Source organism: Plectrocnemia conspersa, unplaced genomic scaffold (assembly GCF_051122295.1).
Source record: "Plectrocnemia conspersa isolate PC_06_02 unplaced genomic scaffold, ASM5112229v1 ptg000001l, whole genome shotgun sequence".
Classification (NCBI taxonomy): Eukaryota; Metazoa; Arthropoda; class Insecta; order Trichoptera; family Polycentropodidae; genus Plectrocnemia; species Plectrocnemia conspersa.
This window is the reverse complement of record NW_028277165.1, coordinates 18,427,682-18,445,398: the sequence shown is the minus strand read 5'-3', so window position 1 is coordinate 18,445,398 and position 17,717 is coordinate 18,427,682. Positions and strand designations below refer to the sequence as shown.

Below are 17,717 nucleotides of genomic sequence, written 5' to 3'. Positions count from 1 at the left end.
AGACAATTGCCATCTATTGATATTCGATTGAAACTATTAGAAGTATTTATTAGTGTTTATCCAATATTTACTGCTTTATCATTCCGTGAGATGTCACTAATAATAAATATTTTTGATATAAGATGGAATATTTTAACACAATAGTTTGTATTAAATGTATATTAAATACTAGTGTATATTATTTTCTTTGTTTATTGTAATAATTAAAACATTATAGATTTTAAGAGCAATTTAATAACAATCTATAACATAAAGGTGTATGTATTTAAAAATATGAGCATAGTGAAACAAAATTGAATATTAAATCATCATTTATATATACATTCACACAAAAATACCCATAACATCAAATACAATCATTATAATGCATTCATAGTTTTCGTTTTATCTATAAATTACTTTTTACAATAAAATCTATAACTTGCTATTTAAATACACAAATAAAATGATATAAAATAAATTACCTATATAAAATTACGTCATTAAAAATTAAATTTGTCGCAACAGCTTTTTTTTATAAATGCGTAAGTTATAAAATAATTATAGTTTATTTTTTCTTTTTAACATAAAATCCAAAATCGTTTAATCACTACACATACACATAGTATTTATTATATTAAAAAACTTATAAATATTTATTGCAAATTATATTTGAGTTGAAATTAAATAATATTTTGGCACATTTCTATGAACAAACAAATATGAACTCATAGGAAAATAGCAAATACTTTTTTGTCATACAATAGCAGTTTTCCATTATTTGTTTTAATATAAACAATACTAATTATAAAATATCACAATGTGTAATATGTTAAATGGTCTTTATTACTTGGTAAAAAATATTGAAAATTTGTCAGTTATAGTGATTTAATGATTACTAAATTTTTGGAACACAATGAAAAGAAGTTCACAACGTTATTGTGTTGAATTTGATTTTTTTATCTAGTATATACGAAAGTTTTATGTGGTTTTCATGCACACAACACACCTAGACACTTTGCTCAAAACGGTACCGCTCTTGATGGTTTCCTTTACTGGAGTAGAAAATTCCTTTCCATCGTCAATGGTGGATAGCCAGAAACTAAGTTTATTTGCGAAGAAGTGACAAGTTCCTCTTGCTCCATTGCATTCAATAAATGGTGTTGCACGGAAATCTTCAAGACACGATCCGGGGCCTGATAGTGATTGTCCTCCCCCTGAACCGCCGCTGCCCGTATGCTGGATAATTCAAATTTATGAGAAATGAACACAATTTTATTTTGATATAATATATATAATATAAATAAAAATAATTAGTACAAACCATAACAAAACTGAAGCCGATCCAAAGATCATTCCATCCGGCCGGACACTCTGGTAAGTCTGCTGTTTGACTGTGTATTGCTATTACATTAGCTGGTACTTCACATACAGCACAACGTGAAATATAAGGTCTAATAGCATTCTCTTCGAGAGGCATCATCGGAAGTGGTGCAGAAGTGGATAACCAATAAGATTTATCATTTCTACTTGCATAATTGCAAACGTTGTTAGTGTCACAAAACATGAAGGGCATTGTGTTAAACTTTCTTATACACGAACCAGGAGAGCCTAAGTCTTGATTGTGCGCTTTTTCATCTCCTTGGACATAAAGTAATGAGTATCCTTCCCACAAAAGGGTTGTTCCTCGTTCACATTGTGGAACTCGTTCGCTCTGACTATGCCTTACTAATAAAAATCCTGTTAAGTAATCGGGAAGTACAGAGCAAACACCAGGTAATCCCTTTTCACCGGAGTCACCAACAGGTCCTTGAAAACCTTGTATGCCTTGAGGGCCAGTATTTCCCTTGTCACCCTTTTCGCCCATTCTGCCTGGATAACCGTCAGTGCCTCTAAGGCCAATTTCTCCTTTTGCTCCGTTTAAGCCGTTGCGTCCTGGTACACCTTTAATTCCAGGAAGTCCAATTGAACCAGGCGGACCTTTTTCACCTTTAATTCCTGGCATGCCTGGATAGCCTTGTTCACCCTTTTGCCCTTGCTTACCCTCGAGTCCAATAAAGCCTTGGCGGCCCTGGATACCCTTTTCGCCCGTGAATCCTTGAATTCCTACAAATCCTCTTTCGCCTTTATCGCCTTTCTCCCCTTGTTCTCCATTATATCCATCTAAACCACGAGGCCCTGGAGGACCCGGCGACCCTTTGCGTCCCGGTGCACAGACACCGATAGCTCCTTTGTCCCCTTGCTCTCCTTGAAGTCCTCTAGGACCAATTGGACCTGTCGCTCCATCAAGTCCAGATGGGCCAGATGGACCTTCTTCTCCCTTTTCACCCTTGTCACCTCTTGGTCCATAGCCTGATTTTCCTGGTAAACCAGTTGAACCAGGAAGACCCGGTAATCCAATGTCGCCTTTATTTCCGGGAGGACCAGGAGGACCATTTCTACCGGGTTTACCTGGAATTCCCGGAAGACCCTTTTCTCCTTTAACAGTTGTTCCGGTTGGGCCAGATATGCCTTGAAGACCAGCATTACCTAAAAACATAAAAAATGAAATAAATTATATTAAAATATTTTTAAATAAATAGTGTATAAAATCCGTCAACCTTTATCTCCTTTAGCTCCAGGTCTTCCTTCAACGCCTTGTAATCCAGTAAAACCACGATCTCCCTTTTCACCTGTAGCACCTCGTTCTCCTTGTAATCCGATAAGACCTTGTTGACCAATTTCTCCCTGAAAACCGGGTTCTCCAGGATTTCCTTTCTCCCCTTTAATGTCCACCGAAACACCGGGAGGCCCTCTATCACCCTTTTCTCCTCTGAGGCCTATAATTCCAGTTGAACCAATAGGGCCCACAGGACCTACAATGCCCTTTGACCCATCAATACCATTTCTACCTGGAAATCCTTTATCTCCTTTTTCGCCAATATCTCCTCTAAATCCGGGGTTTCCCTTTTCACCCTGTATGCCAGGCATTGCATCTAATCCTGGAGGTCCAGGATAACCGATATTTCCCTTAATACCAGTTTCACCTTTCATGCCTTGTATTCCTTCGTTGCCGGTATTTCCTTTTTCTCCTCTTTCTCCTGATAAACCATTAAAACCTGGTCTACCTTTATCACCTTTTTGTCCGGCTACCCCTTGTATACTCATTCCCACTAGTCCTGTATCGCCCTTTTCTCCATCTCTACCAGTTATTCCAGGTAGACCGTCTTTGCAGGGATATCCAGGGAAACCAGTATCTCCCTTGACTCCTTTTTCCGACGAATATCCCGGTTCTCCCCTTTGTCCTGGAAAACCAATGGGACCCGTATCTCCTTTAGATCCATTAAAACCCGGAGTACCTGGCGCACCGGAATCGCCTATGGGGCCTATTTCACCTTTTTTACCTTTCATACCAATAAGTCCTGGAATTCCTTGCATGCCATTAAGTCCTTCTGGCCCCATCGGGCCAATGTTACCTTTCTCTCCTTTTGCACCTTTTAAACAGAATTCTCCAGGGGGTCCAATAAACCCTTTATCACCCTTTCTTCCTTGATAGCCCTTTTCTCCTTCTCTTCCCGTATTTCCTTTGTCACCCTTTTGACCTGGTATTCCAAGTAATCCTGCTGCACCATCATCACCAGGAACGCCTCTATCACCTTTGTCTCCATTTAGTCCACTTAATCCAGGTTGACCGGGGTATCCAATTGGACCCAATGGACCTGTATCACCTTTCGATCCCTTTTCACCATCTAAACCTTGAATACCGATAGATCCCTTTTCTCCCCTTTCTCCTTGGTTGCCAGTCAATCCGATTACTCCATCTAAACCTCGTTTTCCATACAAGCCTGGTAAGCCTTTTTCTCCTCTTTCGCCTTTAATTCCTTGAGGTCCTAGGAAGCCTTTGATGGATAATCCTTTTTCTCCTTTTTGTCCTGGCCTTCCAGGTAAACCAGGATATCCTCTATTTCCAACGGCACCCTTTTCTCCAGCTCCGCCCATAATACCCTGCTCGCCTCTTTCACCTCTTGGCCCTGGTAAACCACGCGGCCCAACTGGACCAGTGTTACCAGGCGATCCTTGAATACCCATATTTCCTTTTGCTCCTGGGAAACCTATATCACCTTTTTCCCCTGTGTCACCTTGCTCTCCTGTAGCACCTGTTGGTCCTGTAAATCCCTTATCTCCCGTTTTCTGAGTAATGTTTAATGGTGCACATTGCCCAGCATCACCCTTTTCTCCTATATATCCCACGCCACCTCTTTCGCCCTTGGTGCCCTTATCTCCTTTGTGTCCTTTTGATCCATGAATTGATGTACCTTTTTCACCATCTAATCCATCTTGTCCAGGGATGCCATCACGTCCATATGTACCGGGCAATCCTTGATCACCTTTAATACCTTTCATACCAATTTGACCTGTGCGTCCTGGTTGCCCTTCTTGTCCTTTATAACCTTTTTCCCCTCTGGCTCCTGTTGCTCCTTTTAAACCACGTTCACCAGGTGGTCCCGTTAAATTACGGATAAGATTGTCACTTATAATAGCAGAAGCTCCTTGTGGTCCCTCTGGACCTGGTAGTCCAATCATTCCACGATCACCCTAATAACAAACATTTATGATTACTTTTTAATCATATATATATCATAAGTTATTTATCTAAAGATACACAATGTAAGTCTATATTGATATATGGTTATTATATAGTTTACCTAACTAACTACATACTTAGTATGAAATCACAAGTCAATTATTAAATTTAAACGAATTATAGCTGTTAAATATAAAAAATAAAGAAAATACATCATTCTATAATACAGGAATAATAATATTTTATAATAATTTTTGAATAGTGTACCTTTAAGCAATATATATTATATAATAATTAAATACGAAGTAATATGATACTTACTGGTTGACCCTGTGAACCAGGTGCACCATCTCTTCCGTCTGATCCTCTTACACCAGATTTACCTTTATAACCGATTGGTCCACGAGGACCTTGTTCACCAGGCCTTCCGTCGAGTCCCGGCTCACCCTTTTGCCCGACTGATCCAGGTCTACAATCTGAACACTTCCCACCAATGTCTCCTTTTTCACCATTTCTTCCCTGACTTCCTGGTTTTCCCGGCCTACCCTTTTCACCTTTAAGGCCTTTGGGACCGTCTAAGCCTGGACTCCCTGGTATGCCAAGTTCACTATCACCTGGTGCACCAGTGGTTCCACGAGAACCGCGGTCTCCTTTTTGCCCTTTTTCTCCGTCTCTGCCAGATAAGCCATCTGTGCCTTTACTTCCCTAAAATTATGAATGTATTAAGTTATATTATTAATATTGTATGATATTTTTTTTAAATATTATATAAAAATATGGTAGAATGTTAAAAGAAGCTAGAAGTAGTCAGAGTTTGGATATACTCATACACGTTTCAAAAAATATATACATTTAAATGCAAACCTTGTTAGAGTTTCCTATGTATACAGAACTAGATCAGACGCTGTCAATAATCACGCGTGTTCAGTGTCAAATGTTAGTTTGCAACAACACATTTACGAAATGGATCGCTTAACCACCACTCAACGCGTTAAAAATGTTCCAATTGTTCTACAGAAATAATAATTTTATATGAACTGTGAGTCGAAATTTACGGGAAGATTTCATTTCATTTCCAATTTCATCGTCATAGCCCAAAGACATGGATAGCGAAAATTTACGAAGATTAAAATGTTAGAACAGCAGGAAGTTGAAACTGATTTTTCAAAGAAAATCTTCTCTGATGAGGCACATTTCGTCCTATCTCGTTATGTTAATAAGCAAAATTACCGCATATGAGGCGAGGAAAATCCGCATATAATTGATGAGAGGCCATTACATGCCCAAAAAGTAACCGTTTGGTTCATATTGTGGTCAGGTAGCGTCATTGGGCCTTACTTTTTTGAAAACGATGATGGTCGGACTGTAACATCAACAGTGAGCGCTATAGGCGCATGATAACTATTTTTAACACGAAATCGAAGATATTGACGTGAAAAAAATGTGGTCCCAATAAGACGGCGTAACTTGCCAAACATCAGGTGCAACGTTGAATGTTTTGCGTGAAAATTTATATATAAATGTTATATATCCAGCTGAGCTTTATTTCCTCGACTACCACATCCCCTAAAAGAGCAGTATTAAAAGTGTTTTTTTTTTAAATTTCTATGTACTAAAATTCAGCATATTTTCCGAAATTCCAATTGAAGACAAACGCCACCTGAGATGCTTAGACTTTCTTACCCTAAATGTAATTAAAAAATACGAATATTAACCCTTTACCTTTATCGACTCTCCTTTTTCGCCAGAAGCTCCTCTTGATCCTTTTGGTCCATCTGGACCAATAAAGCCTTTCTCGCCAATAAAACCTGGTAGTCCAGTATATCCAACGTCTCCTTTATTACCCTTTTCGCCTTCTATGCCTTCAATACCGATGGATCCATGCATACCGGGCCCTCCTTTTGGACCAACGGGGCCCCTATCTCCTTTCTGTCCCGGTTCACCGTCTCGTCCGCTAACACCGACCAGGCCTGGATTACCACGAGGTCCTTGAGGTCCTTTGGGTCCAGTTAATCCTACTCCTCCTCCTGGTCTTCCCATTGTACCTTTTAAGCCTCGATCTCCTTTTTCGCCAAACTGTCCAGTTTGTCCTCGTTGTCCAGGTCGACCATCTAATCCTTTCAAACCATCCTGTCCTCTGTCGCCCTTTTGTCCTGAAAATCCTAGAGGTCCAGGATAGCCGTCTCTACCCTAAAATTAAGTTTATATTTTAACTTCTTAAAATATGTTATAAAAATATGCATTTATACAATACTTTTGGTCCTGGCGGTCCCGGTAGCCCTTTTTCGCCCTGAAGACCCATTAGTCCATCTGTACCTGGTTCACCAGGAGCCCCTGGTTTACCTTGTTCACCGAACTCCCCCTGTATGCCTCTTTCTCCTCGATCACCCTGATCGCCAGGTTTACCTTGAATTAAACCTTTATTTCCGCCAATAACATAGCCAGATCCTGGAAGACCTCTAGCTCCTTTGTCGCCTCGTTCTCCTTTAGCACCAATATAAGAAGAACCCGGTGATCCTTTGGCCCCTCTTTCTCCTTTTGGTCCTAGTAGTCCCTATTAAAATAACAGTTGCATAATAATAATTTAAAATACTTAGATAGTTTTATAAGATTACATTTAACTCTTTGGTTGCCGAGACTTTCGGGATAATTACCTAAATATTAACTTATTTCATAATAAAAAATATGTGTTCTGAAAAATTTTTATACGTTTCCGAATCTTATAGCTAATTAAAAATGTATCCGATTCATTCTAGATTGATGACGTCGAATTTTCACCACAAACAGCAAAAGCCGATATATCGGATTTTGGCAACTAAAGGGTTAATATTTACTATAATATCAAATATATTTCATTTACCGTTTGTCCGAGATTTCCTTTATTGCCTTTTGAGCCTGGTGGTCCGATTTCTCCAGGTGGGCCGGGTGGTCCTTGAATTCCATCAAATCCGGGTTCTCCTTTATTACCCTTCAAGTGGTCACCGCTGTATGCAGATTCACCTTTGTCGCCTTTATCACCGATAGATCCTGGAATTCCTCTAGGACCAGGTGAACCAGATACACCAATCACACCCGGTTGTCCCTGATGATAGATATATTATGTAATACTAAGTCTGAATTTAATATTTTAAAATTATTTTAAACATATTTACATCAGTTCCGTTACAACCTGGACGACCAGGGATTCCCGGCAGTCCAGCCGGTCCTGGTAAACCAGGTAAACCGTTCACACCGGGGTATCCAGGCACTCCGCGTTTCCCTCGCTCTCCTTTAGGTCCTCTTGGCCCTTCCCTTCCTGGTTCCCCTTTCCCACCCTTCGGTCCCATCAAACCTTCAGGGCCAACAAAGCCTATTTGCCCTTTTGGACCGGGAAAACCAGAGGGTCCAGGTGGTCCCTAAAACAAATTTTGAATTAAATATTTTAAGAACTTCAATAGTTTATAATGTGAGTACTACAAACCTGATGGCCCTTTTCAGCATAGCATTTATAATCGAAACATTTCGATGTAGTACAATTTTTAGTTCCTGGCGGTTTGTTAAACCTATCGTAGCTATTGGGTTGAACAGGTATATCGTGGTCACCAAACAATCCATTTCGAGTCTGATTATTAGAATTCGATGAGGAACTTCCCCAAGTGTCCCAAAATTGCTATAAATCATTTATACATGTTAGTCAATTTATTTTTATTATTATTTTAAATTTAATTATGTTCAAAATTAAATTTGGCTTATATTTTGAAAAAATGTGCCTATTTTATTCGCTATACTGAGAATTTAATTTAATTTAAAAAAATGTTTAGTAACTTTTATTAATTACTTTTTAATAATTTTATTAAATTATAAAATAAAGTTACGTATTTTATATTTCAAACTAAAGAGGCACAGAATTTAGCGAAATTTGTATTTAGCGGAAATTATAATAATAAATGAAGGAGTACGAAATTAATCAACAAAACAAAGAATATATTATACCTAAAGCGTAAAACAAAAGACATATCTTATTAAAATATAATTTATAAAAAGAGTCTTAAATTAAAATCGTTTAACAATGTTGTAATTAATTTCAGAAGATCTATTTTTTTTTAAATTATAAAGTAATATCGATGCTCAATTTATAAAAATAGTTTTAATAAATTGACATTGTTAAGTGGTCAGTAACCTATTAAAAGTCTGTTTTAAAATTAAATTGTTATTTATAGTTGGACCGAAAGTTTGTATTTTAACAGAACATAAAAAAATCTTGCACTGCGATTAAAATATGCCGGATGAATATTAAATATTGACTAAAATACAAATGGCATTTCCAAAATTCAAACTATCCAATAACTCGATGTTGGAGGATGCTAAGTAATATATCGTTTTACATTTTAATAGACGTTATTGCCAACTATCTCAAAATGCAATTGTTGAGTACGCCATTTATACTCACATTCAGCGTCTTATGATATCATAAAAATGGTTAACGGACTATTGCTCACATGCCAACTGCTCATACGAATATTGGTCACAAGGCAACTTACTCACTGCTTAAACGAATATTGCTCACAAATAAAGTTATTTAATTTCAACAGGACACAAAGTGAAAAAATCAATTAGGATAATAATAATTTAATAATCAAAGTAAGATAATAATAAATATTCATACACTACTTTTTAAATCATCTTATCCGGCTTTACAAGAAAAATCTCAGGGTTAAATAATAATGAGGCGGTTAGGTATTTTTGATTTTAAAAGCAGGTCTAATTGTTCCGTCTCTCTTAAGTGACCGTTATTTTTAATTGCGTAATTTCGGCCTTTATTTTCCATTATATTTTTTTATATAATGATTTATTTTGAATATTATATAAGCATTTAAAAATGACAAAAAACGCGAATTAAGTGAAGCTAAAGACGGAGAAGAAGGCTCAACGATGTGGGACTTGGAGGTTGTAAATCCTTACACAAACCGTGACTTTCAGAAATGAATAAAACTTGTAGGTTAGAATGGGCCCGAAAACACCCGAGATTGGAAGATTAGGCGAAAGTCATAAGGTCCGATGAATCCAGCTTAATTAAATTAAAATTGTTTAATATAAAAAATATATTAAAAACCTAATTTATTCAAATTTTTTAACAAGTTTTTCCAACCACTGGTGTAAAACACGTGCGTCGAAGACTCGGAGAAGAATATCTAGCTGATTGCGTAGCACCTAAAGGCAAATATCGTGGCGGAAGCATTATGGTCTGGGGCTGCATGGCAGCAGCAGGGGTAGGAAGCCTGTACACTTGCGAATGACATTTATATTTCAATGTTGGATTCCACTTTAATGGATTCATACTGGAAATATTATTAAACACGGACCACGCTACCATCTGATTCCAGCAAAAAAACTTCGCTAAAAAGCAGGGGTAGATTTGCGTCAAAGGTTTTGATGCTTTTAGAATGGGCTACAGACTCACCGGATCTAAATACTATAGAGAGTTTATGGGCAAAATTAAAAGGAAAAGTTGCCCAACACAATTGCAAATTCAAAATTGAGCTGCGAGAAAAATTGCAGATGCAATGGTGAAAATTGTCTCCGTCCACCTGCAAGTCATTAGTTGACAGTATGCCAAAAAAGGTTGCAGCTGTAATTCAAGCTAATGGTAGGCCTATCAAATATTAAAAATAAGCTTAAAATAAACATTTTCACGATTTTTAAAGATATAACAATTTTTTTTGGGGTGCCCCATTATTATGGCCAAGCCTGTATAACAAATTTCCAGTTACTCGTAGTACGAATTAAATTAAAATCAGGTTAAAATAAAAGCATGTAAAGAAAATATGTTTAAAATCTAGGAGAGGGATTCTATCCCGGGAAATCTCAATCGTGAGATAAATCTCGAATACCGAAAATATTTTTAAGATCCCTCAAATTCTATTTGCTAAATTTATATTTAAAAATATAGAAAGCAAAGACACGGAAGATAATATTGAAATATTTAGATATATTTTAGAAGTTCTCACTTCAGTAAAGATGTAACGATGAAATTTATTAGCACAATTATTTTTTTAGCGAATACTGAATATTTGAAATAATATTTAGAAGCTCTTTAGATATTTATTTATTTATCATTGATGGAATTTCTAGAGGGGAGAACATAGCGGTTGTGATATTTTGAGACAATTGGACGTTGAAATCCATATATTAAAAGCACAGAATATGGTTCGCTACATTAATAATTCATTACTAACTTTAAGATACGTCGCTTAATGTACATATTTTTATAAGAATCTTAAAAATCTTAACGCCTCATAGGATATCGATAAATCGAGCATAAAAATGTATATGCGTATTATACATAATCAATTTCCAGTTGCTCGTTGTTTGAGCTGTTGTAAATTAAAATTGGATTTGGTGAATAACATACCACGTACAGCAAATATGTTAAAAGCCTAGAAAAAGAATTCTATCCCGGGAAATATCAATCGATAAATTAATCTCGAAAAAAATTATTCTTAAAAAGCAGTAATATTTTTTTATTCACTCGAGATATAAGATTTATATTGAAAAAAGGAAACAGTCGGGGTGAAAGCCTTTATTGATATTCTAAGAAATATTTTTGAAGTTATTGCTTTTAGGGTATCTTTTCTGTACAAATATAAAAAAATACGGTTGAACACTGTGGAAGTTGTTTGCTTTTGTACAATTTTTCGTTTATATGTTTTCTGTGAATACAAAAGTCCTTTATACATTAAAGAAGTATGAAAAGTTTGAAAGGACTCACCGCTTGCGCTCCGAGTACACAGCATGCGATCGCCGTGAAAAGCCTGAAAAGTACGAAGTGTGAGTACACGAGTACGCGCTGTTAGAATCGGACAGAGTCGGGGTAAGTACCTGAGCGCTCGGTGCCCCATGGCTGCGGCGAGCGGCGGCCGCAAGCGCTACGCGGCGACTCCGGAGTCCGTCGGCGTCTGCCCCTCCAGCGAAGACGGGCAGGGGCCGGGGGCTTGGGGGACGAGGGGGACGGCAGGGGGGGGCGCCGCCGCCGACCGTTTCGCGTTCGCCCTGCCAGTTGGGCCCTGCCATGGCGCCGCCGCACTGGCGGCTGCTGCTGCTCGTCCTCTTCGTCTGGGGAGCCCTGCGCGCGAGACAGGCACACGCGGTTAGTACTTTTCCTGTATTACAACCCCCTACCCCTTAACACTTTCACATAAAAAACCTTTTTTATTTACAATAATGATTTTTCACAATTTTATATTTTCTTTTTAATATTGAAAAGCTTAAAAAGCTCTCGAATTTATGATCTAAATATGTGGTCTATAACCGAGTACTGAAAAATTCAAATCACGCTAATAAAAGCATTTATTTGTTTAACTACATATTTAAAAAAAAAATATAAAAAAAACAATATCTTAGAAATGTTCTGCCCTACCCCTAATTTGCTATTTGTCTACATAAAAAATATAACATAATTTGTGTCATTGACCCTACAGATTCTATGGGAAAATCTAAGTACAGTATTAGTAAATTGTATTCATTTAGTAAAAACATTTTCGGTACTCCTTTGTCAATCATGTCGACAAAATCTTACAGCAATAAATAAACTGAGAAATGTTTATGAACATTGAATTTGTACCAAAGTATCATTTTTTAATACATAACAGTATAATAAGTTTTGATATTTTCATGATAATACAATGAAAAACTAATTTTTAATCATATTTGTTTTTCCGAGGTTATCTCATTCTCTTTCAACTCCAATATATACATAAATAGGGTTATAAATGAAAACTCTGCTTTTGAATTATCTCACTAAACAAACGTCCATGTTATGACATCAATTACAGCAGCAACAATATACATATGTCATAATACTTGCAGATTAAACATATAATATATTGAAGCTGCTAAAATAAAAAAAATGGTATATTCATGGGCGACTTCAGAGTAACTAAGCAAAAAGTCATGTTACATTATACCTGATAAATATAGAAAATTTACCACAAGTACCGATACCGGTAAAACTGGTATTGAGGCAAAATCGACCTTCGACACTACCGGTATTAAACAATATTTTTTTTTTCAAACCCGTACATTTTATTCATAGAAAACGATATCTCAATGGCTTAGAACTAAGAAAATGACGTTCACCATATTACTTGAAAGCAGAAGGAGAAAATAAATAGAAAAATAAATTTAGTTATTCTAAAATAAATATTAAATGTGCAATAATAAAAATATATAAATAAATTACATCTTAATCACATAAATCTGTTTTTAGAAAAAAATATGTCACATTTTGAACAAACAGATTTACAATTTTGAACGCACTGACAAGAAATGATGAGTAATGTAGGAATATATTTGATTAGCGGTGTTCTGGCTCTTAATATAAAAACTTATGAGGCATCCAGAAACGTCGATGAAAGACGATATGTCTTTCCGATGTTTTTCTAGGTTTATTGTTACAAAAAAAAAGATTTACCGTCCGCATTTTTAAGATATTTTTTCAACACTATAATGAATGAATGAAAATGAATAAATAAATGGGGCAAAAAAGTTTTTGTACACAGTTGTCTTATTGAATGTTGATGTAGATAACTCAATAAAAGTATTTTTAGAAGTACCTGAATGTAAGGAAGATTGTTTAAACGTTAAAGTTTAATAATAATATTAATAACGGTATTGACTGTTTCTCTCTCGGTAATACCGGAATTTTTAATACCGAATAGAAACAGTCAATACCGTTATTAACAAATTTAAGGATCGGTAATCCTTATTTTTTTAAAGAAATTTATTAGCAATTTTTAAAATAAATCACAAAAAACTAAGGATAGTTCAAAAGCAAGTAAAAGGAAGAATACTATTTTTTTTAAATGTTTAAAATATTGATTTGAATAAGCTCATTTTTAATTTTCCAGTTATAGATCTTGTGATGTAATATATATAGTATATAACCTTTTTTGATCAATTATTACTAATCATAAAAGCTTTTAAGATGTTCGACATAAAATTGTGAATATTAACACAAACTTTCTTATAAAATATAAATTCACTGTTTTCAATGAGCTTCCTAATGTATAAATGACATTTTTGACATTTTGCGTTATAGTGCTATTTGTTTATGCATAACTTTATTTTGTGTTTTTATTACTATTAGTCATATTTTATCTGAACTAGAAAATCTTGTACTTACATTTCAATGAATGTATTTTCCTGTAATTTTAATTTTGTAAAAAATGATTATTATAAAAAACTATTTTGAGCAAAGACAAAAGAGTTTTCTTATAATAAACAGAGCAAAGACAAAAGATTTTAAATTATATTGAATAGAAAATTTCAAATTGTTTCTTTAATAGCATTTTTTACCTAAAATTTATTTCCTAGTGGTAATTTATAGAGAGGTATGATTTTATCCACATAAGCATTTCACAAAATGAATATAAATACAATAACTTACAATTGAAACACGATAAAAAAATTTCGGCACTATTTTTTTATATATTTCTCAAGATAAGGTTTTAAAAAAAATTAATATTTACCAAAGGCAATCAAAATATTATAATATAGAATTCGATAGAAAATATTTGAATTGATTTAAATACTACATATTTCACAGGGTTGTGTGTACATACATAGTTTCTTTGACTCCAAGAGAAAAATATAAACATATAAATAGTACTTCCATAGTTTTAATCAGATTTCCATCAAAATTTTCTTAAAAAATATCCTTGTAAATATCTCAAATCAGTTCCTTAACATGTAGCTAGTGATTGCAAGATGGTATAGCTATTTATATTTTATTACTTTAGTAATGTGTTTGTTTATATTCATTACTAATCAAATATTCTAATAAGGCATTAATAATATTACAGAGCCTAATCCTAGAAACTTGTTTATTATAAAAAGGATGTCTTTTTTTTTATAAAAAATTATAATTAATGTAATCGAAAACTAAATCTTCCATATTTAAATTTTATAAACTTATCTTCTGAATTTAGTTTATTCTCAATATTATTACAATGTAAAAAGCTGTATTTTTAAAATTAAAAATGCATTTTTGATTTTACAATTAAATAAAAATATTTTGAAACTGATTTGAATAGTCAATTTTTAATGTTGTTATAACTAACCCCTAAATATTAGTTTATATAAAATTAACGTATTTTAATAAAACCAATGAAATTTTTGACAGAAATTTTATAAGTTGACTTTAAATAATGTTATGATAATTCTTAACCCTCAACGACATTATAAACATAATGTAATGTAAGCAAAATTACACATGGTTGATTTAATAACTAATACACATAAAGAGAGGTGCCATGAGAGAAAAATCAATGAAATTTGAAGTAAATTTTACTGCCGTATCAACTGTCAAAATTTGAAACAAGTAAAATATTTTTATGATTAATAAATTATGATTTTGTATATAGTGTAACTGATGATAATATAGTTACTAATATAAAATGCCAAAGATTAGTTTCTGATATAAAAATAACATTGCAATTTTTCATTTTCAGAGAACTGTATATCATTGATTTATATTTTTAATAATTCCTAAAATATAAAGTTTGAGTTTTTTATATAAACAATAAATAATATTCAGAGTAAAATTTCAGATAAGATTTTTGAGAGCACGTAGTTCAAAGTTAATATTTAAGATAAATAAAAATTGGAACGGCTAAAATTATTGTAATGTAAAAAGGGGATTCATATAAAAACTATTTTTATATTATGAATATATCTTTAAAAATAAGAAAGGTGTGGAAGTCACTTATCAATATCAATCATAAAGAAATATTGTTTACGCTCGTTTTACCATCATTAGAAATACAGAAGGTGTTGATATCACTAATCATGATTAATTATATGGACATACTATTTACGTTAATATTTTTATTATTTTGCAAAACATTGAAAATAATATTTTGAAAATAAAATATACATATATTACAAATGGGTAATATATACATACATATATTCTTATAGATCGGCTGATCTTTTGAAGATACGATATTATTTGATTTAAAATCGCTAAAATAACATTGACCTCGAAAGAAGGATACAATATTTACATGATGGCAAAGCAATTTTATTACTTATTACGCTTTAAAATTTACAATCGTATTAGCTTAAAACTTTACATTAAACATAATTTTATAACGGAAGAGCATTGCATTTTAATTGCGTTATCGTTTTTTTTAGATCCGTTCTCATTTTTTTTGCAATATGCGTTTTGAAAACGACAAACTGTTGATAATAAAGTCTGTTATCATCATTAGTGATATAAAATATGTAAACTATGTATGATCATAGTAAGCGGCATTCATTGTATGATTTTAATATTTTCATTTAAATTCTACCGCCTCTACTAGTTATCATCATACTATCTATATAGTTTGCATGAATTTTACAAGTAGATAAAAATATGAAATAGTTTCATCAAAATAAGTCACTCGTCTGTATGTATATATTTATCAAATATTTTATTTTTATGTGCTAAATATTATTATGTCATTTTTTAATGATGTTATTATTGTGTAGCTTCTAGAATTAAGAGATTCTTAAACGTACAAATTTAATTATGTTCAAAGGTTATCATTATTAATGACTTGAAACGGTGCTTTCGTATCTTATTATAATATATAGTTTACGTGATTTTTTCTATTCATGTTAATAATATGTTCACATTTTATTAAAAATATAATCTAATGAATTATAAACATTTATTTAAATATATTAACGTTAATAGAAACATCTAGAAAGCAACAAAAAATTTAACAACCATAAATGCATATTCCGCGCATTAAACTAGAAGTGGAAAATGGGCAAGACATAATAAAGAAAAAGCTATCGCATTCTCTGATTACTTAAAATAAATAATATAATTATTTCCAGCATCAGGTATAGAAAATAAAGAGAAAAATATCATTTCAACTAGATGTAATATGAAATATAATAAGTTAATTCCATAATTAAAGATGACCTATGCCTCAAAAAAGCTCTTGGGCATAATTTAATAACAGTAAAAGTGCTTAATAACTACAGTTTTCAATCCAATAATATGCTTAAAGAGAATTTATGATTTTGATGTACTCATAGGTCGCAAGAAATACTTTTAAAATCATGTTATCAACTCCAGATTATATTTAAAGATTTGTGAAGTAGAAGAAGTTAAAAATTGCTACAAATATTATTTTACAAAATGATATTTTTATATCTTAATATAGTATATTTTAGTATCGTATGTGTTTATTTTTAATAGCTTGATTATGTTATCTCGTTGTAATGTTGTCATTATTGTTTATTCTCAAGAATTTGCGAATATTTAAAAATAATTTAAGCATGCTGCAATTTTAAAAACAAGTAGTTTACAAAAAATAAATTCATAGCTGCATTAAATGCAGGTAGTGAGAAAAGGGACAGGGATTTCTGATTGACACTTTGAAAACATTGTTTAAAAATATAAGAGTATAATTACGATAAGCAAACATGTCGTTCTTACTTCCACGAACATTAAACAAAACATTTTGAATCAATGACTATATTATTAAGTCTTTGCCAAAGATTTGATAGCCGGCTAAATGAAAGAAGAGTTAATGATTTCGTGTAAATACTATATAAATCATATGATAAAATGTTATCAATCATCTTACGATAAGCAAGTGACCATTAATTAAACATACACTATAATATAATTTACATCAATAAATATTGTTCCATGTTGTAGTAAATGATATCAGTAAAAATAATTTAGCTGTAATAATATAAACACATACTCTATATTACACATATTATTTCATATGTCCAAATATATCAAAAAATCATTAAAATACATTTTTAAAAGCAGTTAAAATTTATAGAATCTGAATTCTTAAATATTTTTTTAGATCCAAATAGATAATTTACGACAATAATATATTAAACTACATATGTGTTTTAAAATAATTACTTTACGTTGAGAATAATTAGGCATGCCATGAAGATGTTTTGACTTAGTTTTTTATTACGATAAAAATACAATGGACCCTCTAATAAAACTTATTATTTTTGTTTTAATTCATAAAATACTTATCTTGAACTTGTTTTTTTATCAGCTAACATATCTTGAGTGATTCATTAAGAATTTAAATAATGATAGTTTAAAGAGTGTCAGCTGAGGGACAGTTTATATTTAAAGTACATATATAATTTGGAATTTATGTAA

The 17,717-nt window shown here is 32.9% G+C and overlaps 2 protein-coding genes across 2 annotated transcripts in view; one reads left to right on the top strand and one right to left on the bottom strand.

The window, feature by feature from the left end:
- Window positions 1–216: 216 nt before the first annotated feature.
- On the bottom strand, window positions 217–11,463 carry Col4a1 (Collagen type IV alpha 1). Its single transcript, XM_088197159.1, has 11 exons — window positions 11,402–11,463; window positions 11,292–11,334; window positions 8,004–8,192; window positions 7,696–7,938; window positions 7,404–7,625; window positions 6,798–7,097; window positions 6,266–6,733; window positions 4,865–5,248; window positions 2,580–4,554; window positions 1,304–2,508; window positions 217–1,218 (listed from the first exon to the last, which is right to left on the bottom strand). Exons 1-11 carry the CDS (start codon window positions 11,419–11,421, stop codon window positions 961–963), a joined length of 5,307 nt encoding a protein of 1,768 aa, XP_088053285.1. The 5' UTR covers window positions 11,422–11,463; the 3' UTR covers window positions 217–960.
- Window positions 11,464–11,577: 114 nt separating this feature from the next.
- LOC148239052 (uncharacterized) overlaps window positions 11,578–17,717 on the top strand; it is a 29,706-nt gene continuing 23,566 nt past the window's right edge. Inside the window, exon 1 of the mRNA XM_088185148.1 lies at window positions 11,578–11,669. Within this exon, the coding sequence (XP_088041274.1) occupies window positions 11,592–11,669 (78 nt within the window). The 5' untranslated portion in view covers window positions 11,578–11,591. The remainder of the gene's footprint in view (window positions 11,670–17,717) is intronic.

What these genes read in the sequence shown, in the direction of transcription:
- Col4a1 (XM_088197159.1), bottom strand. Translation starts at nt 11,421, where the DNA reads ATGGGGCACCGAGCGCTCAG. An exon ending in CAGGTTGTAACGGAACTGAT is followed by an intron (nt 7,626 to 7,695) that starts GTAAATATGTTT and finishes ATCTATCATCAG; the next exon opens with GGACAACCGGGTGTGATTGG. An exon ending in CTGGTTCACAGGGTCAACCA is followed by an intron (nt 4,555 to 4,864) that starts GTAAGTATCATA and finishes GTTTGTTATTAG; the next exon opens with GGTGATCGTGGAATGATTGG.